The 24974-nt window shown below is 40.6% G+C and overlaps 1 protein-coding gene across 1 annotated transcript in view; it reads left to right on the top strand.

The window, feature by feature from the left end:
* Positions 1 to 24974, top strand: part of LOC135478084 (A-kinase anchor protein 9-like) — a 90969-nt gene that overhangs the window by 25518 nt on the left and 40477 nt on the right. Inside the window, exons 3-16 of the mRNA XM_064758355.1 lie at positions 876 to 998; positions 1899 to 2018; positions 3853 to 4090; positions 5038 to 5120; positions 5762 to 5831; positions 6327 to 7817; positions 8654 to 8823; positions 9683 to 10061; positions 10559 to 10755; positions 11044 to 11145; positions 11564 to 12034; positions 13088 to 13284; positions 13859 to 14166; positions 14815 to 14961. Coding sequence (XP_064614425.1) covers positions 876 to 998; positions 1899 to 2018; positions 3853 to 4090; positions 5038 to 5120; positions 5762 to 5831; positions 6327 to 7817; positions 8654 to 8823; positions 9683 to 10061; positions 10559 to 10755; positions 11044 to 11145; positions 11564 to 12034; positions 13088 to 13284; positions 13859 to 14166; positions 14815 to 14961 — 4096 coding nt within the window. The remainder of the gene's footprint in view (positions 1 to 875; positions 999 to 1898; positions 2019 to 3852; positions 4091 to 5037; positions 5121 to 5761; positions 5832 to 6326; positions 7818 to 8653; positions 8824 to 9682; positions 10062 to 10558; positions 10756 to 11043; positions 11146 to 11563; positions 12035 to 13087; positions 13285 to 13858; positions 14167 to 14814; positions 14962 to 24974) is intronic.

Below are 24974 nucleotides of genomic sequence, written 5' to 3'. Positions count from 1 at the left end.
ACACACCACTGGTTGTGGATTTTTGTCAGAAGGTGTGTTAGAAATATGGTGAGGTGCAGAGGTTTCTCACAGACCCTGCCTCATTTCCTCTGCCCACGCTATGCAGTCAGTGCCATGAAGTTAAGTGAGCACCTGAAAATAATGCCAATGAATCAAGGAAAGCAAATGAATTGTGAATCAAATAAATCACCAGACAATTAATGTTTGGTTTGCTTTATCACATTTTATGTCACTTTTCTCTGCTCGTGCATGTTTTTCAGCAGTATGCGTCTATTGACTGTAGTCTTCTCTGTTTGTCAGGATTTTTTGTATGCCTTCTAGCTTAAGAATGTGAAAAAAAAAATAACAATTCTGCCTGTGATTAAATGCTTAGCGTGTTGTCCCTTGTGCCATGGCTATACTGTGAGATCCAGTGGCATTATCGGAATTCTTCAACCTTTAAACCGCCTCTCCAGCCATTATTTTGAAACACTGGGAGGTCTACGGGTAAAGAGAAATACTTTGCACAGTTTTATGAAGCTTGCATGAGAGGAACAAGTCATTTTTTAGCTTCAGTATACGCATTAATTCCACTGAAAAATGTGCTTTAGTGGTTGAAAAGGTTAAAGATTTACAGCATCTTTGTATATGCACAGGCTAACTGGAGTTTGATGTATGCGTTGTGAGGTGTTCCAGCTTTGAAACTGATCAATTGATCATTGATCAAAATGCAAAGGATTTACTACCTTGCTTGGAATTTAATTGTTGTCATATAATGTTACAGCATAAGCTGCCGCTAAATACCTGTGATTAACTTCCCACCTGACCAGTTTACGACCTTGGGTGGGATTCAGATGTGGCTACATATATATTAATGTGTGTGTTGTTTGTTACAGCTGGAGAGTGTGAAAACTCATTATGAGGGAGTGATTAGGGCTTTACAGAAACAGGTGAGAATGGAAGCACCACAGCAGGAGGAGGGGGGTGACTCCCTGCTTCAGGACCCGCTCTGTCATCAGGTGAGTGCCCGGCTCCAGGTAGCTGTCAGAGTAATATTCTTAGTAGTCTTTATCACCTGAACGGGTAAGTGCATGGATACCTTCAAACTGCAGGGTCTAAATCAGGAGAACTTTTTGGCCACATGGGGTGTTTTCATTCTTTCCACTGCTTTGATATATTGGGGACTATTTTACACTAGGCACTCTGGTTTTATCCACCCATAAATTGGACTGCCAACGTATACCCTGATTCTGCGATCTTATCAACCATCACAGCAACCAATATTTTGAAATATTCTGGGGAAACTATGGGGTGCAAATCATTTTTGGTGTCATTTTCATGATAATCAAGTGCATGAATTCCACTGGAAAAGTTCTTTAAAGTCGGAAAGGTTGAAGATTTACAGTAAGTGAAGAATTCTTTATTAAAGCATAAACGTCACCAATGATTAAGTTGCATACTTTGTCTGATTCTGTTTATCTTAGATGTGTGTTTTAAGGTTTGTGTTCAAGGTCATCTGGGATCATATCCCTTGGGCCAGATGTATTTATTTATTTATTTGCTTGGTGTTTTACGCTGTACTCAAGAATATTTCACTTATACGGCGGCTGTCAGTATTATAATGGGAGGAAACCGGGCAGAGCCCAGTGGAAACCCACAACCGTCTGCAGGTTGCTGACAGACCTTCCCACATACGGCTGGAGAGGAAGCCAGCATGAGCTGGACTTAAACTCACAGCGACCGCATTGGTGAGAGGCTCCTGGGTCGTTATGCTACGCTAACCAACTGAGCCACGGTGGTGCCACTGACCAGATGCAAGTTTCAGCACTGTTTTATGAGAGAGATTTTCTGCACTAAATGCAAGTTTTAGCATGAAATTTTAGGTCATTTGCCTTGTCTTGTGTCTTGTCTTCTAATAGCTGGTGGAAAAGCTAAAGACGTCCCTATCAGATGATCAGACGGCTGAGCTGGATACCCTGATGACCTCTCTGGACGCTCAACACATCAAAGAGCTGGAGAAACTCCGACATCAGCATGCGGTCAGTTTGGAGTATATGTATGTTGGGATCTACACAAGCAGAAATATGGGCTTACACAACAGGCCTCGGCATAAGGATGAACGAGGGATCGGAAAATCGTTCTCCTGGACTTTGAGCCAGGAGACCAAAATTCTGATCACCCCTACACAGGTCAAGGGGATTAATCGATCAAGGGGATTAATCGATCAAGGGGATTAATCGATCCCCTTGATTGATCACCTTAGGCTTACATAGTTCATCTAATCTTGTCTTGTGCATTCTGTTTGCCGACTTTTTTGTATTCCATGGGAATTCCATTCCAAACCCTCATATTAGCTTCACAGTCTGATTACAGAAAGGTCTTGTATCAATGCCTGTATTTCATGGTACATATATCCACGTTGCCGTGTAAAGACAATGGGCCCAAATGTACAAGCTATAAGTTTTCTTCATTTTAAGAATCAGGTTTAATTGTGTTTGAAAGAAAACTCATACAGAGAATTGTCATATATATGTTTTGATTTCAATAATGTACTTTAATTGATTTTAACGTGGTAAGAGCATTAATTAAAGTATTAATCATTAAATTGCAGTCAGTATTCTGTTTCGAAGTCACTTTTCAAACTATGTGCATCCACAAACTCTTCAGAGGTGTGAACATTTATTTGGGATTAAATGAAACGAAACATTTCATTGGTCACGCAATTTTTGCTGAGGCAATCATAGGTAACATTAAATATAAGTATCCTGCAATCACCGATGGAAGCAATCATTATCATTTTACCGACATCGGTTATAGGTTCTTTTTCTGTTTAAATCGGCATAAAGTTTGTGCGGATTTTCCTGTAAGTGAAATAAATTCAGCTATGTACGACCTACTGAGAGCACATTGTACTTGCCAACACGTGAAATTATCTTTCCCCTGGAGTTTACATGGTGATCGAAAATTCATTCCCCCGAATTTACGTTTTGGAGATCGACAGGCGATCAGCAAGTTTGATCGTCTCTGATGTCGAGGCCTGCACAAGCTATGGATTACTGATTTCAGAAGTCTTTGTTTTTGCTTGACAAACTGTTTTGCATTTTATTTGAAATGCAGTGAACGTGTGATGTGAATTTTTTTCCTAAATTTCATTAGTCCTCTGAATTTTTGCTTTATTTTACCCAATCGCAATTGACACGGGAGATTATTTTTCTCATCCAGAATCCGAAAGCAATTTGGCTTTCAACCCAGTGGCACTGGACAGTGGAGATTTAGTTTTTCACTGGACAAGTAATTGTAGGTGTACTTTATTTACCTAATGACAATGGGTGAAATTAATTCTTCATCGAAAAAGGAGCTTTACTTTTCAGTGTGATGCGATTTTTCATTAGTCATGCATTTTTACATTTCAATAGCAACTGAGATTCATTTTTTCTTTGGACAAGCAGTTTTGTTTTCCAACCCAGTGGCAGATGAAATGCAACTTCTGTGTATTGTAGGAAGTGTTCACATTCTGCTTGTGCTCATTTGAAAGCCCACTCACCAGCACAAATAAGACATTTATTTTTCCATTCAGCTTGCAAAATTTGGCAGTAGACATGCGAGATAAATTTTTCCGTGCAAGTTGCAAAATTAGCTTTATAACCCACTGGCAATTGACATGCGAGATTCCATGGATCATGCAAAATTTGCTTTTTCACCAAATGGCAATGGACATATGAGATTCATTTTCCATGTGGGGAAGAAAATTTATTTTTTAACCTAATGGACGTGTGAGATTTGATTTTTTGTCACACAAGCAGTTATGATCTTACTGCCCCTATCCTCTGATTAGAATTGGTAATCCTCTTCATGGCTGCCTTGTATCCACAGGAGGATGTAATCCTGCAGCTACAGGCGATGCGGATCTCCGTGGAGCAGGTGGAGAGTAGCAGGTGTCAGGTGTTGAGGGAGGAGCTGGACAGAGACCGCCTGGCTCAGCTGGCCAATCAGAGAGAAGAGCTGGCCAGCGAGTATGACGAGAGAATCCAGGCTCTAGAGAACAGCTGGTCACAAAGAATGGATCAGCTTCAACAGGAGATTGGGGGTGGTGCTCTGACTGGAGGGACAGGTAAGGGCCATGTGTACTCCCTGACTACTGTAGTGCTGTATCAGGAGCCGAGTCCTGATATCCAGGTTTTGAAATATGATTTGATTTCAGTATGTTTAAACCATGGGAGTTGAAATTAGGAAGACTTGGTACCTGTAACTACCATGGCATCATGTGTTTTCATGTGTTGCCATGGTAGTTACGAGAAACTTACCCTACGATTGCTTTGTGCAAGTGGCCCGTTATGGTTAGAGCATCCACCTCAAAGTTCTGAGACTTGGGATCAAACCTGGATCAGCTCATACCAAAGTCTCAAGAATGGTACTTCCTGCTGTATAGCTGGGTGCTCAGCACTGAGAGGTTTGAGCAAGGAAACAGGACTGGTTGGCCTGGTGTCAGGATAATGTGACTGGGTAGGGTGTCATGTGTGGTGTCTTTGGCATGGTATTTCAGTGGCGGCAGCACTTTCGCAGCATGGACTCATTCTACCAAAAGAAGACACTGTATATGTAACACACACTTAATGACTTGCTGTTGTCATATGATTGAAAAAGTACTTGAGAAGTTTACAAGTTTGAGCATTAATGAGTCGTTCTCAATTTTAACTCCTTGTGACAGAAAATAAACATTCGAATTAAATTTCTAATTTAGTAATTTTGCGTGATTCTGAGAGTTTTATTCATCTTTGACTCACCAATGTGATCACTGCGAGTACAAACCCAGCTCATGCTGGCTTCTTGCTTCCTTTGTGGGAGGGTCTGCCAGCAACCTACGGATGGACGTGGGTTTCCTTCGAGCTATGCCCCGTTTCCTCCCACCTGAATGCTGGCCACTGTTGTATAAGTGAAATATTTTTTAGTATGACGTAAAACAAAATGGCGTAAGGTAAATAAATCAATACACGTACACGTTGATCCAGATTTTTTTGACACAGAAGACTCACTATTTACTCTTGGTCATTTCCTCAGATCAAAGCATCAAACCAGGCAGCAAGGTTTTACTGCGTCAGCTAGAAAAACAGCTACAAGAGGAACACAATATATTGCTTCAGGTAAGAGCTTGAGGTCAAGTCCCTGGGCTGCATGCCTGATGTCCATTTTACTTCTGACCAGTGTGGTCAGCATTGATAGCATAATGTTTGAAAATGTGCAATGGTCATTAGTTTCATTACCATCTGTAATAAGCTAAGTGTTCTGTGTTTATTTTTTTAACCAAACTTTGCAAGAAGTGTATATAACATATTTACCAGTATGGAAGAATGTTTTCTAAAGCATTGTGTTGAATACCATGAGATTGAAAGCATGGATGGTTGATCCAAAGTCATGTCCAATAAACAATAAGCAAAAGTCAATACCGAATTACAGTAGACATTTGTATGTTTCTTGTAATCAATGATTAAATCATGAACACTGTTGTGATGTTTAATTTTACTAATTATTTTTTGTAAAATTCCCTTTTTTGTTTCTGCGGTTGCTGTGAGTTCAAGTCCAGCTCATGCTGGATTCCTCTCTGGTCGTACGTAGGGAGGTCGGCCAGCAACCTGTGGATGGTCGTGGGTTTCCCCCGGGCTCTGCCCGGTCTCCTCCAACCATAATGCTGGCCAGTGTCTTATAAGTGAAATATTCTTGAGTACGGCATAAAACACCAATCATATAAATAAATAAATGATTTTTTTTTATTTTAATTGATCAGAAATTGAGAAAGAACCCTGACCTAGAAACAGAGAAATCTGATGTTGAGAAAAGTGAGTCCAAGGACAAAGGTAAGGGGATGACTTTGTAGGCTGTTGTCTGTGTGTTGTCAAACTGAATGTGTTACATAAAGGTTTACCCCAGGAGTCAAAAGGTTTACCCCATGAAACCAGCGTCCATAAATTCTAATTAAAAGTAAAGTAAATCAACTGAGCATACATTCTGATTTAAGATTATTTCGTTAACGTGTGACGTATCGTTTTTTTTTTCTGGGTGCGGGTTAAAGTACGATCTTGTGTTTTCAGTTGAGTTCCCACAATATTGTGTACCTATATATACATCAAACATGGGAAATGTTGTCAGTGGCTTGCTGATTGTGGCTGGTTCTTCCCCCATACTGCGGTTTCATCCACCCATAAAGCTGACCACTATCATATAACAATGCTGGATATATGGCCTTATGCAGCAATCAGGTATATAATTAAATAAATACTGAAGCATTCTAAATAAACCAATCGTTCATTCTAACCTAACATTATTTCCCTAATCATTTCTTCTGTTTTCAGAAGAGGATTCATTGGGGAGAGCAGAGGCCGAAGATTTGCTGAAACTCTGTTCTAAGCTAGTTGAGGAGTATGAACGTTTACAGAGCTTGTCTGCCCAGATAGAGGAGGTTGTGACCCCAACCCCTAGCTCAGGGGCTGCACCTGAGGGGGTGCTAGAGAAGGGGGAAAGTGATGCGGATTTGTCTGCCCAGTGGGAGGTGGAGATTGAGGAGGACTCACAGGATTATTCCATGAGTGACCATGGTGATTTCACAGAGCTGCAGGAATACGCAGTGGCTTCTAGGACGTCCACAGGGGTGTCCATGCCATTAGGGTCTTCAGATACGGACCAAGGGGAGCTGGAAAGGAAGGTGGCTGTGTTAGAGTCCAGGCTCAAAGAGTTTGATGCGCTGAAATATGACTTAAATGAAAGCGACAAGCAGGTGAGAGAACTTGTGGCCATTCTTAACGCTAAAGACGAGGTCTTGTCACAGTTGGAGAAACACGGAGACTCGCCACATTTGCTGCTGGAATGCCAGACGAAACTGTCACTGGCAGAAGAGAAGATCAGCGCTCTGGAAGAAGATGTAGACACCAAAGAGAAGCAGAATTCCGAACTCTCTGAAAAACTGGACGCTCAGCTCCGACTGTACACGGAACTGGAGGACATTTGTAAATCTCAGGAATCCAATTTGGTGGAGGAGAGAAAGAAAGTGGATAATCTGGCCTGTGATATTAAGGAGAGGGATATTAGGATTGAATCTCTTGAGCAGAGGTTAGGGTTAGCGAACTGTGATAGGACAGAGTCTGAGCCTCAGTCAGTGAACACTAGTCTAGATGAGAGTCACGACGAGGTCTCGCGTGCCCTTAAAGAGGCAGAGCTCCGTCACACAGAGGAAATGGAGGAGATGACACAGATGTACAATGAAGAGCAGCAAAAACTGCGGGAGAACCTCAAGGCTGTTCGAGCGAAGGAGATTGAGCTGACGGAACAGATAGAGGAGTTGACGCATCAGCATGAGCAGAGCCTGGCTGGGCTAAAGGAAGACTTGCAGCATGAGCGCAAACAGGAAGTGGAAACCTTACAGTCAGAGTTCAGAGTTCAGATGGACATAGAGGTCAGAAAGGTCACGGCTGAACTGACCAGTAAACACGAGGAGGAAGTAGAAAAGCTTCGTAATGAGTACCAGGCTAATTTGGAACAGCTGGAAACTCCGTCCATAGATAAACCACTGACTAATGGTGGCTCTGACCACAATGCTAGTCCAGATAAAACACAATCGTCCGAGAAAGTCCGGGAGTCCGTGAAGCAGGAGTTATCCCAGCTCCATGAGAATGCTATTCGTCAACTGACCCTGGAGTGGGAAGAGAAGGTGGAAAAAACACGACTTGAACTGGAGGAGCAATTAGAGGACGAAAAAGCGGAACTGGAGCGGAAACACAAACAGGAAGTGAGCAATCTTCAGACCCAGCTTAAAGATGCTCAGGAGAAACTGAGCAATATCATTGAAGGTGAGAAAATCATCCTAATCTCATTGCACCAGATTCTCAATTTACATGATATGAGATTTGAAAATTTTACAGGTTGATGTGATTTTGTCTTCGTAAATTAACACCTAAAATTTTGTCCATGACTAAGTTGAACATTTTGAATGAATCTGACAATTCTTTTGATCTTAGAAAGATTTTTTGAGAATTGTTTGGAAGGTAGGATGATATCCTACTGGAAAGTGTAAATTTCAGCAATTATTATAGTATCTTTTTCTGACAGTTAGTTGCCTCTTGACCTGCAATCTTTTAGGTGAAATTTTAGGTCATTTTAAACAGAGAAATATGACTGATAGAACTGCTAAAGTGCAATGGCTGTTCCTCTGACTTTTGTCCACAGAGGTTTTTGTGTGGTTCTTTTACAATGTCCATTCTCTGCTTATTACACCTAGTGTAGGCCATGTCAATTCTCAGCTCGGTACGCCTCTTGTAGGCCATGTCCATTCTCTGATCGTTTATCCACCTCTTGTAAGCCATGTCCATTCTCTGCTCGGTACGCCTCTTGTAGGCCATGTCCATTCTCTGATCGTTTATCCACCTCTTGTAGGCCATGTCCATTCTCTGCTGATTTATCCACCTCTTGTAGGCCATGTCCATTCTCTACTCGTTTATCCACCTCTTGTAGGCCATGTCCATTCTCTGCTCGTTTATCCACCTCTTGTAGGCCATGTCCATTCTCTGCTCGTTTATCCACCTCTTGTAGGCCGTGTCCATTCTCTGTTCGGTACACCTCTTGTAGGCCTTGTCCATTCTCTGCTCGTTTATCCACTTCTTGCACAGTATGTCTGATATCCTTACAGCCCTGGACTCTGGAGACTTTGACTCGCCAGCCTTACAGGCTTACAGAGAGTCTCTGCAAGAGAAGGTGGACTTGGAGCTGGAGATGGCGCGAAGGCTGCTTCAGGATGAATACGAGGAGCAGAAGATCTCGCTGGAGGAGTTCACTGCAGAGGAGGCAGCCAGAGAACAGGTAAAAGAGGGAAGCTCATGTATGACAGGAGAGAGTTACAAGTGAGGGGGAACCCCACTTGCTTCTGTCAAGTATGCGATTTTTCTTTGGAATTCCAATTTTTTTTTTACAAATTTAGTTCCAGTTGCTACTGTTGGAAAGAAAATAAACTTTTTTTATGTTTTTGAAGTTGAATATTCAGCCCAGAGACATTTTACAACCTTAGTATTGTGCTTTAACACCTTATTTCTGGCAATACTGATTTTTAGCAGTTCTTTTGAAATGGGTTACCAGTCACCAAATCAGGGCGAACCATAAACAGGTTACCATGAAGAGCTCTCAATTTGAATCCTGTTGACCATTTGCGCATCCGTGTTCTGGACATTGTACCTTAAGCCTTGAGCTGGTCTGTCCTTGACAAATGAGCTGATGCACGGAACTTCATGTCAATGAGTTTGTTACATACCAGACAAAGGGTCGAGATTTCGTGCGAGCACTCCGATTTCCCACAAATTTAGGTGGCAGTGGGGACATGGATGGAAGCGCTGCAGAGAAATGATTGGAAGGGAAAGTATAAGAAGCTGAGCAGGGCTGAGAGATACTGCAGGCCTAGAGGATGCAGATATGCAGCAATATTGGGCAGGGGAGACAAAGTGTAAATTTATAACTCCTTGTTTTCTTACAAAATATGCCAGTATGTTGTTCGAAGGGCAGGTTATCTGGAAATCCATTAACAGGGTAAATGGAGTGAGGATGGTTTTTGTGTACTCAGAGTATGAACATTATTGACTTCTGTAGACGTAGGTATTTTTTATAGGGTCATTTGCAGGACATATTGCTTTTGTTCTGGATTCTGATTTGTTTTCGTTTCTTCACACAGGAGAAGTTTATTGAACAACATCAGAAAATGATGGACAGTTTCATTGCTGAGAGAGAGCAAGAGAAGGAAGAGATGGAGAAACGTCATGCCGAGGCTGTCCAGGCTCTACAGGCACAGCTTAAAGAAGGTCAGAGGTCACCCAGCCCAGAACAGGTAGTAGGTTTGAAGAGCGAAAGTGAAAATAGTGAGGAAGGTCAAAGGTCGGAGGTGGCCAGGCTGGAGGAGGAGTTGGCGGAGGTAAAGGAATCTCACGAGAGAAAGCTGGAGGAGAAGGAATTGGAAATGAGAGACAGATTATCAGAGATGGAAGCTCTGCACAACAAGGCCATTGAGGAGCTTAAACAGGACTACGATGTCAAGCTAAAAGCTGTGAAAGAAAGTAAGATGTTGTATATCTATTTGTAAAGGGTATTATCATTTACAAAAATGGGAAATTTTAGTGTGATGATTAAGACTTATATCTTATGTCCATAACTCAACAATTGATATAAATACATTGAAAGAACAGTCCCATTTCAACTAAAAGTCCCAGGTACTTTTAGTAAATAATGACTTGTACAATATCTAAATTCTCAATCAATTTTTACCTTTAGATGTAATTTGTAATTTTGATACGATTTTGAAGACTAAGCCGTATTGTTCACATGAGGACTTCGCAGAAGTTATAAGATGATCACCTCAAACCAAATAACATTCCTCTAAATGCGTGAAATCATGCACTATGACTTTGACTTTGTTGAGGATTTATTGTACTTGAATACAAAGCTTTCGTTTAATTTGCTCGGGACTATGTGAAATGTGCAACGATGCACGTTCATGATGATCATGTTATCTTAAAATGATGCTCAAACGTCCCCGTCAATTTCTCTTCACAAGATTTGACCAGTTCCCACTCGGATCAACTCGAAGCCGTTGTCATGGACACGGACAAGGTTCAGAGTGACCTTGACAAGGCTCACCAGCAGGAGCTTAATGACCTTGAGGACAGGCTGACTGAGAAACATCGCAAAGAGCTGGGAAACCTGGAGAAACAGATGACCTCAAAGCTGGAAGAACTCACTGAAGCACACAAGGTAAGAACCATTTGTAACCATTGTGGCTGTCTAACTTTGGGTCAGAATGCGAAATTGCAGGGCTTGTCCTGGTCTTGATGGCCTTCTTTGAGAGACTTTTCCACCTGTTTTTTGTGGTTGGGACTTTCCAGCTCATAAAAGCAACACAGACAGAAATGAAATAACCATTAAGATTTATTACGGAGCACTGCTTCTAGATATTCGTGAGGAATGGTCATTGTGCAATATTGACATCCCAGTGAAGTAAAAGCTTTTTTGAAAGTTCCAATTTTAATGATGTACCTGTAGGATGAGCTTGAAAGGCTGAAGAAGGAACACAGATCTGAGCTGGCCAAAGTAAGGGAAGAGGTGTCCAAAACTGAAGACATGAATGTTCCAGCAGATCACAAGGCAAGTGTCAAATATCTAATGTAGATGCTACATTCTAGTAGGTCCGCTACATAGCTTTATCCTTGGTGCCAAGCAACGCAAAACTGGTGGAATTCTACAAGAGTAATGTCTCGGCTGTGACTCAGTGTCAGGAAAGTTTTTCCTGTGAAAGTGCTGTTATTTTTCTGCATGCTGCCCATTTTGTTCCACCTGGCTGGCTTGGATGTGAAATGTTTCTTTATCAGAATAAAGTTATGTGAGAAATCGGAACATGGCCCAGTTGTTAAAGAGGCTTGTCTTTCAATTCATGGGACTCGAAAGGTGTCCGGGTTCGATCCTTGCCTTGGACATGGATATAGATAGTATTAATCAAGAATCAGATAATAGGTAAAACACCAAGGACCTGAAGAGATAAATAAACAAATATTTGACTTTGTAGGAGATTGTTGCGGATTTGTCAGCTGCGCTGGAGCAAAGCCTTCTCTCTGAGTACACGGCCGCAGAGAGCGACATAGAGATCGAGTATGAGAGCTCGTTCATTGACGAGGAGGAAGAGGAAGCTGATGAGAAAGGGAAGACCACACCTGAACAAATGATACAAACACTGGGCTTTGAAGCTGCTAGCAGGCTTCCAGACATGGCCACAGTTACTGCCCCTGACGACAGAGTTGTTGCCCCTGAAGAGGATGTCAGTGAGGTGACAGAGGACCTGGAGCCTGGCCTGGAGGAGTCTGTGATGTCCGAACTTGATCAGGTCCTTCAGGATTCTGTGGCAGAGGAGGAAGGGGCTGACGGTAACCAGGGAAAGCCGGAAGAAGCGGTCAGTGAGCAGTCCACTCTGAGGACCATGGCCAGACCTATTTCACGATCTCAGGACAGCTCCCCAAGAGTCAACCCCAGGATATTGCAGGCAAGTTGGCACATGTGGTACATGTACATTTTTCTGGCAACTACTGCAAATAAATGTTATTAAACGCTACATTTGGTTTTATTTTTTTTCAGTAGCCCTCAGTCATATCTTACAAACAAACCTTGAAACACTTTTCTGAAATCAAAAGAGCTCTTAAGAATTTGGCAAAATTTGAGGTCAAATACTGAGCTAAATTTTGAATTTTGAGCTGATATATGCCAATGTGATGTTGAATCTCAACCATTCGTATTGTAGTGACTAAATGTATGAGAGCACTCACCAGATATCCTCTTGTCCATACTACTTTAGGCAGGGTTTGTATGAGGCCTTGGAAACATTGAATTGCCTGGAAATTGAAATTCAAGGGATTGCTTTTTTTTCGATAGTTTAGCCAGAAAGAGACTTGTAATTAAGAAACCAACACAGTATTGCAGTCTAGCAGAACCATCCTAAGTCACTTTCTGGTGCCGGTTCTGGTCATACCGAAAACTTAGAAAATGGTACATGTTGCTGCCTTGCTTGTCATTCAGCACTTGAGAGGTTAAAGCAAGAAAATAGTAGGGGTTGACCCAGTGTCAGTATAATGTGGGTGGAGTGTCATGTGTGGTGTCTTCGGCATGATGCTTCAGTGGCGACAGCACTTTGGCTGAATCGACCAGCCCTGCTACAAAAAGACGCAGCATACATACACACACACACACACTGAAGAACTATGACTTAAAAAGTACAACATTAAACCCAAAGCATTCATTCATTCTTGAAGAAATGTACTTTACAGCATCATGCATACGTCCTGCAGAGCTGAGTATATGTTGAAGTTCAACTGATAAGTTCATTTTACATCGCCTTCAGCATGTATGACTCTTACTCCAGCTTTCAAGTAAAATGTGAAATTTGAGTCGTCAAGAACTCAAATTAATCAAACAAATATTTTAGCAATATTGTGTAACCACCCATCAACTGATACCGCCTTAACCAGGCTGGCGGCTTTGGTTGAACTCCTGTGCTTCTGGTCACGACCTAATCCCATGGCATGATCATGTTGTCTTGCAGCTCGAGAATGATGTTCGACGACTTGAGTCTGAGCTAGAGGCCAAGCGTGGGGAGACGGAGTGGCTACAGAGGCAGCTGGTGCAGCAGTCCTCCCAGTACCAGGAACTGAGGGTCAGGCTGGTCAATTATGAGCAGCTGGACGGGGAGAGCCTGGTTAATATGCTGAAGAGTGACGCGGACAGGCTTGGACAGGAGAGGTTAGTAAGGCCAGTGGAGCTGGCTTCATTGTTGTGAAGTTGTATAAGGAATTTGTTGTGTTTTTTTTCTGTATTTTTTCTGTTTAATATTCTTGTAGTAATGCTTAGGGTGTATACAAAATATATGTTTTAGAGCTGGAATGAAACTGTGAAATAGTGGTATACATGGTATTAAGCATGTAATAGCACGTAGAAGCATGTGAATTTCAAAGAAAAACAAAATGGCTACGATGAATTGAAACATGTGAAGTTAACCAGCAGTGGGGAAGAGAATACTTTGCTTGATATGGCTGGAGATTGTTGTTAATGTACAGATTAATTGAACTAGAGGCTGTCATTGTGGAACTTTTGAATGAGCAAATTGTCCTATTTGGTTACAACCGTTTGAGAAGTGAAATTCTTGTGAATGTGAAACCAACAGCTATGAGAGATTTCTTCCAAGTTTGTCTCAAGTGGAGAAAATTCACACAGTGAAATCATTTAAAGCAAATGTCTTGCAAGAATTAATATTGAATCCCTTGCTGCTTTATCCTTTAATTTATAGTATTTTAAATAAAATTTTACTTTGTTTCAGAGATAATATTCAGCGCGCTAATGAACACCTGTTGCACCTGTTGTCTAACTCATTAAAGACATACCTGTCTACCGAGGACAGTATCAACAAAAGCCTTGCCAAAGTGGTGTCTGCTGGGAAGACTTCCCCTAACCAATCAGGGACACCCACTGTGGGGCCAGACCAGAGGTCGCTGAGCCTAGCTGACCAATCAGGCCACAGGGACTCAGTGGAAGGTGCTGAGGGTGGTGAAGCTAGCAGTAGAGGCCTAGTCCGTGATGGTGGGGGAGATAGAGCGGGATCCCCCGAGGGCAACTCTAAATCAGAAGGTGAGGACAAGGAATAAATGCCTTTAGCCTTTTTCTATATCTATTTTGTGTCGATTGTATTAATCTGCAGTTGCATGATTTGTGTATTTATAAGTTCAGATGGGAACGTTAACATATTTTGGTTATGAGTTCAAGTCCAGCTCATACTGTCTTACAGTTGTACTCTCTGGTGGTAAATGGGAAGGTCTGCCTGTAATCTGCGGATCGTTGTGGGTTTCCTCAGTTTCCTCCCACTATAATGCTGGCTGCAGTACATAAGTGATATATTCTTGAGTATGGTCCAAAACACCAATCAAATAAATTGATAAATAAATCTAAACCATGCACAGTCTGAGAGTTTATGCTTGATAGGTATAGAGCCTGAGTTGTCTCCCTTAAAAGAGCTCTTCAGTGAATCGTCCTAAAAACAACAAAGTTAGCTCCTCCTATGGCCTCCGTTTGTACAACATACAGTCCAAAAATTCTTGACTGCAGTGAAACATCGGTGAAATAAATAGATGTGTCCACTGGTTCTAATAACATGTTTAAATTCCATTAGAACTGGCATGATTCAGGGCAGGTTAAGAAAAACAAGTAAAAAAAATGCCATTCCTCTTGTTACAAGAAACGTACATGACATGTGTAAGAGAAAATGTTCATCTTCTTCAGACCGTGAGTCGTTTGGGTCAGAGGTTGGTCAGAACACGAGCGTGCTGTCTGTGGCGACAGACGAGGGCCTGGACCTGTCCAATCGTGTCACAGAGAGTATCTTCATGGGACCTGACATCGACCAAGAGGGAGAAGAGCTGCTGAGAGGTAAGGATTGCACAACAGACTGGTTACTGTGGTTACTGCTTGGTTACTGTGGCCACAGGCTGGTTATCATGGTTACTGTCTGGTTACTGTGATCACAGATTGGTTAGCATGGCCACAGACTGGTTACTGTGGATACTGTGACAAGAGTTAAGGACAGAGGTAAGGACGTAACTGTCTGATTACTGTGGTCACATGCTGGTTACTGTGGTTACTGTGACCACAGGCTGGTTACTGTTGTTAATGCCAGGTTACTATGATCACAGGCTGGTTACTGTCATTGTAAACTCATTTACGTTGAATACAGACATGGTTACTTTTGTATGTGTACATACATTGCGGTGACAGACACTATTACATTGGCTACAACACAATTGGTGTGGTCACAGACACAGTTGCTGCATCACAGACATGATTGCTGTGGTTACAGACACATACAGTTGTTGTGTTACAGACATGGTTGCTATTGTGCAGACATGGCTAAGTTTACTATGGAAGGGTGCAGTGTCACAATTTTTTCACCTAGCTGTGCAAAAGCACAGATGTAGCTGATGTCATGCTCCAGGCATCAGCATCCAATAACAGAGAAAAGCAGTGTTAAAGTAAATGTCAGGAGTCGTATCTAATAAAGTACTGCATGTATTGAACTGAGGTGGTGCATCCATGTAGAGCACAATAACACGAGATGGATATTCCATCGTTGATGTGCTGTGCTGTGTATTAATTACCTTTAATGACAAAATTCACGTCATACCCCCTCGTGTAGTAAGGCCCATATTAGGGTGGCATCTTAGAAAGGGCTGCATGCATTGAGCTCAGGTTTTCACACATGTAAAGGAACTGCCCAATGCGCGTACTAATTACCATAAATTTTATACTTAGCCCCATGTGTATGTTGGAATCAATGTTAAGATAATGTTAAGAGTGGAATCTGAAAAGTACTGCGGGGGCCTCCGTGGCTCAGTTGGTTAGCAAGGTAGCGCAGCGTAATGACCCGGGAGCCTCTCACCAATGCGGTCGCTGTGAGTTCAAGTCCAGCTCATGCTGCCTGAATCTCCTGCCATACGCGGGAAGGTCTGCAGCAGACTGCAGATGGTCATGGGTTTCCCCCGGGCTGTGTCCAGTTTCTTCCCATCATAATGCTGGCTGCCTTCGTATAAGTAAAAATTTTTTTAGTACGCCATAAAACACCAATCAGATAAATAAATAAATAAATAAATCCAAAAGTACTGCTCATATTGAGCGCAGATTCTGCATACATGTGAGGCACAGTATCGGGAGCCTAATGTCCCATGGTTGTTGTCCTGCAAGTGTGTTAATTACCATAAATTACAAAATTTCTGACTTTACATCTCTTTACGGTATAAGAATCCATGTTAATATACATGTATATGCTTAACTACTTTTCTGTATTGAAATGAAGTTTTGCCTCCATGTTGATGCTTTCCCTGTATCCTCTTTACTGGGTCTAAGTTTAATAGCCTGTGACTTACAGCCTTAAAACCATTGCCATAGGCTAATCTGCAAAGAGGATATACCAGAGATTTGGGCCAAAAAATTGATCTGCACAAATCCATTCACATTTTTGCTACATGTACATGTATTATTTTAGAATAGCCCCATTAATTACCTTTCCATAAGACATCAGCCTGGTCTCTGTACTTCTTACAGGTCAAAATGGGTAATAATGTGTAGAATATATATAATATATGTATGTATAATTTGAATGCCTTTTTAACTTTTCAAACTTTGTAATCATTTTAACACTGTGAATAGTACAGGTACTATTTGTTTTCAGAAAGGCAATAATTTGAGCTGTTCATGGTCTGGTCAATAGAGAAAATTTGATTACCAAACCTCGATTTTATACCAAAAATCCCAGGGAAAGCCTGTAATAAATAATTATCGGTATTGTGATAAAAAAACAAAACAAAACAAAAACATTTCCTGTAGGTTTTAACCAACCTTTAGCTTTGAGAACATCATCATGTACATGTGTGTTATCTTGACCGATATTTTGTTGCAATTGTTGAAAATCAATTTATTATATAATTATCACCGTTGTGAGTTGAAGTTCAGCGCATACTGGCTTCCTCTCCGGCCTTACATGGGAATGTCAGTCAGCAACCTTAGGATGGATGTCGGTTTCCCTTTGGCTCTGCTCAGTTTCCTCCCATCCTAGCGCTGAATTGAATTGGAATAGTCTTGAGTATGGTGTAAAGCACCATGCAGATGAATAAATAAATATATATTTATGTATGTACCATTTGTAATTTAGTGCAAGGCATACTGGAGTCGTGATTATATGCAACATTCTAGGAAGTGCAAGCTTGCAAAAGTTGCAACATTCTGCCCAGTCCACCGCCTCGGGTTTCGTGTTGGATTTAAGAAAAGGAAAATTTTTAGACTTTTTAATGTTATTTTTAGCTATTAAGTGTTGACCCAATAAAGTGAAAAATAATATAACTTTATTCAGTAATGAGAATCCATATATTTCACCGATAAAGAAGGTAATAGCATATCAGCATATCAGTAACTGCTCTGGAGAATCACTTTTGATTCTGTGTGAAAAGTAATGCGCCATTACCTTCTTTGTGATCATGACTCTATGCTTCCTGTTTGTTTGTGAACAAGTTATTCTTCTCAGGTAACCATAGTGTTATTGATCTCTTAACACATGTGGGTATGTTTTGCTAGGGAGTGTCGTTTCTGTGGGGGTAAAGCCAGAAGACAGCTTTACCTCACCAGAGTTACAGTTGATGAGGTTTTATTGATCAAACGTCGATCGTTAGGAGCACATCTGTTTGTGAAAACTGTACTTCTCACTAAATTATGTCAATGTGACTTTTTGATTTTCCTGATCAATTTTAGGCCACACCAATGTAAAGTGTTGTTTGACAGACAGAACAAATCTTTTTCTAATGTCAGGGGAGGAAAATAAAAATATAACTAAGAAATCATCTATTTTGTGAGAAATTTCAACTATCCCAGCACTTTTTGCTGTTATAGACATATTTACCTGATCAGAATGCTTTGAAAAACAGAAAAGTCATAGAAAAATGAAAAGGTGGATATTTAGTTTTTTTATGCCATTTTTAGATTTTTCAGTGTTTGCTTGCCTAAAAAAACACAAAATTTAAATTGGTGTAGCCTTATGAACATTTGAAGATGAATTATAATTTTTGAAATTTTCACGTGTTTACATGCTGTATTTTGATCCTCTGTAGTCAGTTGGAAAAATACATGCATTTACTTAGTGATGAGTTTGTTATATACATATAAATGTTGCTCCACACTAAAAAAAACCGATACGTTTAATTCTACATTGTACAGCAGTGATACTCAAGCATGTGAAATGTTCTACACTGTCCTTTATAAACCTGGGACTATATTTACTGTAAAGTGGGTAACTGAGGTACTTCAGATCTACATGTATACAGGGCATGTGCGCGGGGACGTGTTAATGTTCATTGCCATTGTGCTTCTGTCATGTAGAAACACAAGGAATTTGCCACAAGGAAGAAATCGATCAATTTATACTCATCATGCCTGTAGTAATGAGAATAAACCAGAGTCCAAAAAACAAAAAAAAAAGCATTGCCCAGAGGCTTGCACCAATGCTGGCGTTCCTTTGTCTTCTGCATTCATGAATTAACTGGCCCGTTGCCATGGTAACCTGAGGCTGTGTTGTGTGCAGTGAGGACAGGTGGCCACTGTAGCTTGGTCACCTGACCTGTAAGAGGCGGACAATTGAGGCTGTGATGGGTGATGATATTGCTACTCCTGCTGCCCTGCTCCTCATTCCCCTCCCCCCCCCCCCCTTCCCCCAGCATTCTCTCTGTCACATGGTTAAGGAGGTGGATTATAGGACACTGGGTCTGTGAGCCCAAGCTGACAGGGCAGTAAAGGGCAGACAGGCTGCTTAGGGCTAGGTAACCCCCAGTGCTCATCTGTAGACAGGTAAGATGTGAAGTACGTGTAGCTTCCTGCTTTAACTGCTAACCTGGGTATTGACAGTGTTTATGGGTATGTTGTGTAAGGGGCCTGGTAGTGTAGTTAACGACAACATTTGGACAGAAAATTGTATAACCCACATGCATGCTGATGTTCCAACATGAGACTGGTGTACCGTGTTTGTGTACAGGTACACCAAGGTGTACTGTGTCTGCCACACACCTGACATGCATAAAAGCATCAGATATTTGTACCCATAAACACCCCAGTACAGGTACTGTTTAATGTGCCCAGAGATTGTACGTTGTTGTTGTTGTTGTTGCACTTGTATGCAAGGACATGAAAACATGTCATAAATGGTACAAGTACTTTGTTTTAGGTAAAATGTTAATTGGAAACAGAATTAGCAGGATGTATATGTGAAATATGAATGATAAATGGCTATGTTACGCACAAGGGAATCTTAAGATAATCACTTATATCAAGGCTTTCATATATTTGTAATATATGAAGGCTTGTAATCAACATGTGTATGCCCTGGTCATTATTGAAAATTAAGCCAACAACAGGATGCTGGTATTTTAATACTTCTCTCTGCCATTTATGAATACACATGAATGAATGAATGAAGTTGAACTGGGAGTTATGTCCTTCTTCTGTCTGCAGATAACAGGTTAGGGTAGAATGCATTAGGAGACACAATGCCACAATTGTCTTCACTTCACCGTCAATCTCTTTCTGTGATTTTATATTGGAATATTCCCTGATTCTGTTGGCATATCTCCAATCCCATGTTACACATTGACCTTCATTTCTTCATTTCTTGTTTCTGTTATCATTTTGAGAGACTAGAATTACAAGGTGTTCGGGATCCTTTAATAACATGTTCCAGTTATCTCATGTGAGGATTTGTTTATTTTTTTTTTTTATTTGTTTATTTTTATTTTTTTTTATTTTTTATTTTTTTGGTATTGGGGTGGAGGGAAGGCCAAGTCAGTGGAGTGAGAGGAGGACACATCTACTGAAGGATTTTGTTAGGACTTGCAATGATAATGTTATTGCAGTTAATGTTATTTTAAAATAACAGTGTTTTATGTTATATACAAACCATACATATACCTGTATGTATACTCTAGCTGTATGCTACATGTAATCTATTGATTATACAAAAAGCAATGGTTAGAAAGAAAGAACTGGTTGTTTTTCCATCAGGGTTTACTATATGTATTTTGGAACCAGGTGCTGCATGCAGAGTTGCGTTTGTTTCATAATTCATGATCGTGTTTGAATGAAAAATGCAAAGCTGAATCAATATTTAAAGACTTTCACTCAGTAGCACATCACGGATTCTGGGCAGGAAATATGCACTGTTTGCCTGAAACAGATAGGCACCATAATGAGCTGAAGGGAGTACCTGATTATGGGTACACAAGGCATACCCTAATTCTTCTAACACCTTAATCTACCCTTTTTAGCCAATATACATGTAACTGTTGCAGGAATATTTAGTTTCTTTTTTTTCACATGGTTAGTCCATCCAATGCACAACATATTAATATCGTTAATACACTTCCAAAAACTGGGAGATAACTGTAATTTTTTCCCTTGAGCACTATTAGTATCTGTCCTGAACTGAAAATTAGAAAAATTAGGGTATTTATAGCTAAAGTTTATTAAGGTCTGATGGCCGTGGATTAAGATAGAAGCCCCGCTTGGTTGAGTAGTCTAAAGTGTTTTCTTTTTGTGTTTTTTGTGGACGATGCACTATCCCTAGATCAGGCCTAGATCTGCACATTTGGTGATTCCACTGCACCCACCATCCACCTACCGATAACCACTTATGTGTAGTGATCTCTGTTCATAGCTCTGATCTCTGTCATGTACCAGTGATTAGTTTTGGCTTCAAGTAGTGGTCATGTACTGCATATTTCCTAATTCCTCAACATTTTCGCATACGAAAGTGGAACGTTCAGCGCAGTTTGTGCACATTTAAAAATTTGATTTCGGAGACAAAATTACATTAGTTGGATGGGCTCATTCCATGGCTTCACAAAAAGTGTAATTTTGTCAATCTACACAGAATAATGTTTTCAGAATGTGTCTGAATAAGCACCCTGCAAAGATATGAAAAGATTGAACAATTGCAACATGTCTGAGTAAACACCTTGCAAACAGGGGGAAAGGTTGAACAATTGCAACATGTCTGAGTAAGCACCGTGCAAACAGGCAGAAAGGTTGAACATTTGTAATACTTATTTAAACACACTCATGTACAAAATAATGTAGGACGCTATAATAGTTTTCAGTTGTATTGACTTTGAAATGTGTTTATATTTCATCTGTCTGAGGTATAAAGTAAACAATATACAGATATAATCTGTCAAGTTACTTGTACACATATTTGTGGCTTACACAGAGAGAATGTTGTATCCAGATTGTGCCCCTAATTGGGCTGCATGTGTCCCCTAGGTATCCAGTTCTGCAGAAGTCCTCTGCCCTGTGTAATGAATAATAATAACACCAGCATGAGTGACTGAGGCAGATAAAGGACTAGGTGCCCGGGACCAGGAAATGGTGAAGTGTATTAGCCCTGTGAGGGAAGGATTGATACTGGCTGTGTGATGAAAGGGGGAGAGGGGAAGGGGAAAGGGATACAGAAATGATAACCTTAAATACAGCACATGCTGCTGACTTTTTACAGATCCCTAGCCTGTAGGAAGTAGTTAGTGAATGGGATAGGTTATGGGACACCTTACGCCATTACATGTGGACAGTATGGGTGTGTGAGAGCAAAGCCCAGGAAGGTGGTAGTAAGGATGGCCAGAAGCCTGGAGATCTGATCATAGAGGTGATTATGGAGCTGTGTTAGGAAATTGGTATGTTGTATTGGGAGATGATTACTGGGTTGTAAGGGGTTACATGTGTACCAGATCACTGGGTTGTATGGAGTTGCTTGTGTACCAGGAGATCACTGGGTTGTATGGAGTTGCATGTGTACCAGGAGATCACTGGATTGTATGGAGTTGTACTAATCATCAGTTACGGTGTACAGGAACTGGGTATGTGGGTTTAAATGTAAATTTACTGTTTTCAGACGCTATGGTTAATGTATGTCTATACATGTACCTACCATTTTCTGTGATTTGATCTGAAGATGTAAACTGCTTGTGACTTTGGTGTATAGGCTAATAGTTAATGATGGGCACATGTATGTAGTTGTGGTTCATAACTAACAATAACTAGTGTGTGAAAAATTGATACATTTGTGGAACATGCTAAGGGTGTGCTGCTCATTATCCTGCTGCTTGGCCTATTCCACAAGTGTGAGACCCCTGACCTCTGACCCCACTATCAGCTGATAGATCACATGACCTGGTATATCACTCAGTACACACCCACTACCACAGATTTACACATCTGGCTTGGTCTCAGCCAGTTCTGTCTGTCTACATGTAGCTTAGACATGTGCCCTAGTTCCCCAGTCCTTTCTAATGTGGACAACCTGTTTGAATGGTCTTTTTGTGAGGAAATTTAGTCGCTCTATTTTGCTAAACTCTGAAGTTTCTGCAAAGTGCTGCTGCTACACAAACATATTTATAGCCAAAATGAAGTTGTTATTCAAACTGGTTTGAAGTTGCTTTCACTCTTACGCATATGTTAAGGAAGTAGGGCCTGTTATAGGGCGAGCATTTAGTAACAGTGCTTTATACTTTAGTGTAGAGGACGTGTAGTTTGTAGATGACTTTGGTGTAGTGTGTGAAAGCAAACGGAATCAGCACTACTCCCTAATGGGTGACATGTGACCATCTGACAACCCTTTAAAAAGGAGCGGAAGTGGCAAAAATAGGATGGAAATTATTGAAGTTATAATTTCACAAGGATATTAGGTCAGCATGCGTTAGAATTTCTTCATGTGAAGTACCTGACATTGATAACATTGCTCATTACAGACTAGAAAAGTGCTACTCTCACATATTTCAGTAGTGTGAGGTGTATTTGTCAAGTCTAATTAACCTCATGGTGTGTCAGTAGGAGGTATGTAGGTTTGGCGTTCTAGACATCACATATCTAGCACATGGAATGGTTTAGAAACATTATCCTGCAGATTTTTGGCTATTTTGCTATTATTGTAGAATTGTCTAAATAATTACCCTTCACAAAATATCAGCCTTTTCCGTGCATGTGTTTGCATTAAAAATTGGTAATACAGTTCATAAAATTTATTATGCGAATTCCCGTATGGAGTTTTTAAACTTTAGAAGAAAAATTTGGTCTAATTAGGAAAGATGGATTTTTTGCCAAATTCTCTGGTAAAGCTTCCTTAATATAGGTGTTTATTTTCTTTGTACGCTTCTGTTTGGTCAATAGGCATTATGTAGTTATTTCTTCAGTTAACATAGACATGGAGCTGTCAGATACATTTGTATGATCTAAACTAAATTCTTACTAGTGCAGGTTTATCAATTGTCTCTGAATTCGGTGTCAGAAGATATTATAAGTGACAATATAATAATATTTGTGTGAGTTTGTTAGTGTAAGCAGTGAGAAGTGAGGTCTTATGCCATAGGATAATCCCTTCTGTTATTATTGCCCCTGTCTAATCCTCTGATCCACAGGTGGCTGTGGTCTGTGAGTAGAGTTAATGCTAATCCCCAGTAATCCTGGATTATGTCAGGAGTTTAGCCTGTTAAAGAAATCAAGCACTTGTTCAGGCCCGTTTGCTGAGGAAGTAGGCCCCTAATTATTACCAGGAAGTGAAAGTGTTTTTCTTCTGTAGATTGATCCCTGAATTGCTAGGGGTGTATACATATCCTGCACATGCATGTCTCATGCTTTCTGTGAGGTGGCAGAATTAGCAAGCCTTTGATGAACTCGCATGTGCTGTACATACATGTACATGGCTCCTGTGCCATATCGGATAGCAGAAGTGGCCATTCATAAAGTTATTTCGAAGCATTTCTCATTGGAATGATACTTGAACCTCTGCTGTTCTAAATGCATGTGTCGTGTGTTTGTATAGGTAACAAAATTAGCAGTTGATAACTTCTGTGGAACTGTTTTTCATTGGACAAACTTATGAACTGCTGGAGGTATGCTGTAAAAGTTCGCATCATGTGCTATATAGTGCAGCAGAATTGATCATTGATGGACCCTATTGGAACTGTTTCTTGTTGGAGACTTACGAATTGCTGGAGGAGCACTCTATATGCACACATCATGTGCCATACAGGATAGCAGAGTAGTTCATTGATGAACCTGCTAGCTGTTGTGATGCTGTCAGACACAAATGTGCATCACCCATACTACATTTGATCACGAATTCTGAAGTTACCTGTTTATATGACAGTTAGTGAGTGTGAAGCTCTGTTGGCACACAGTGGCACCCATGTGTTGAGGAAGAACTCCGTATAGAAGTTGTTTGTATTTATCCGAGATTTTGCAACGTTAGATTTTTACCATGATTTATACATATAGGTACAGGCTCATCTGATGGATTAAGACATGAAGTGAATAAGAGTATTTATACCTCAATGATATGTAATCTTTGGTAAGTAGATTTAAACATCGTAACAGCAACAACAACTGCAGGCTTTTTCCCCCAACTGGATACATACATTGTATGTCTTTAACTCACTTAATGCATGCATTATTAGTTTTTTTAATTATTTAATTATAGGGTTAATAAACCTTGTATAAGTGCTTTTGTGTTAGCACCATTTGTAACATTAACTGACAAGACCAGGGTTAAAGTATCTATCCATGTCTGGTTGGGAACCACATGTAAAGTACATACCAGTACACTGTATACTATATATACATACATATACACCAAGCTGAAACTGTTAGCTTTACTTGCTACATGTAGGTTTGGTCTGCCTGTCCGTTTGTCTGTATCTTGAAAGCTTGAAGACACCTATATGTATATTGAGAGCATTTCTCTACCAGCATGTCCTTTCTAAGTGTCCATGTGCAAGTTGTTGTCCTTGTGTACAACATATTTGTGTCCATGTCTTTGGCAACATGTTGAACTGAATGTGACTCAACACAAGTGTTATTATAAA

Source organism: Liolophura sinensis, chromosome 11, assembly GCF_032854445.1.
Source record: "Liolophura sinensis isolate JHLJ2023 chromosome 11, CUHK_Ljap_v2, whole genome shotgun sequence".
Taxonomy (NCBI): Eukaryota; Metazoa; Mollusca; class Polyplacophora; order Chitonida; family Chitonidae; genus Liolophura; species Liolophura sinensis.
The sequence above is the reverse complement of the archived record's forward strand: the minus strand, read 5'-3'. Positions and strand labels throughout refer to the sequence as shown.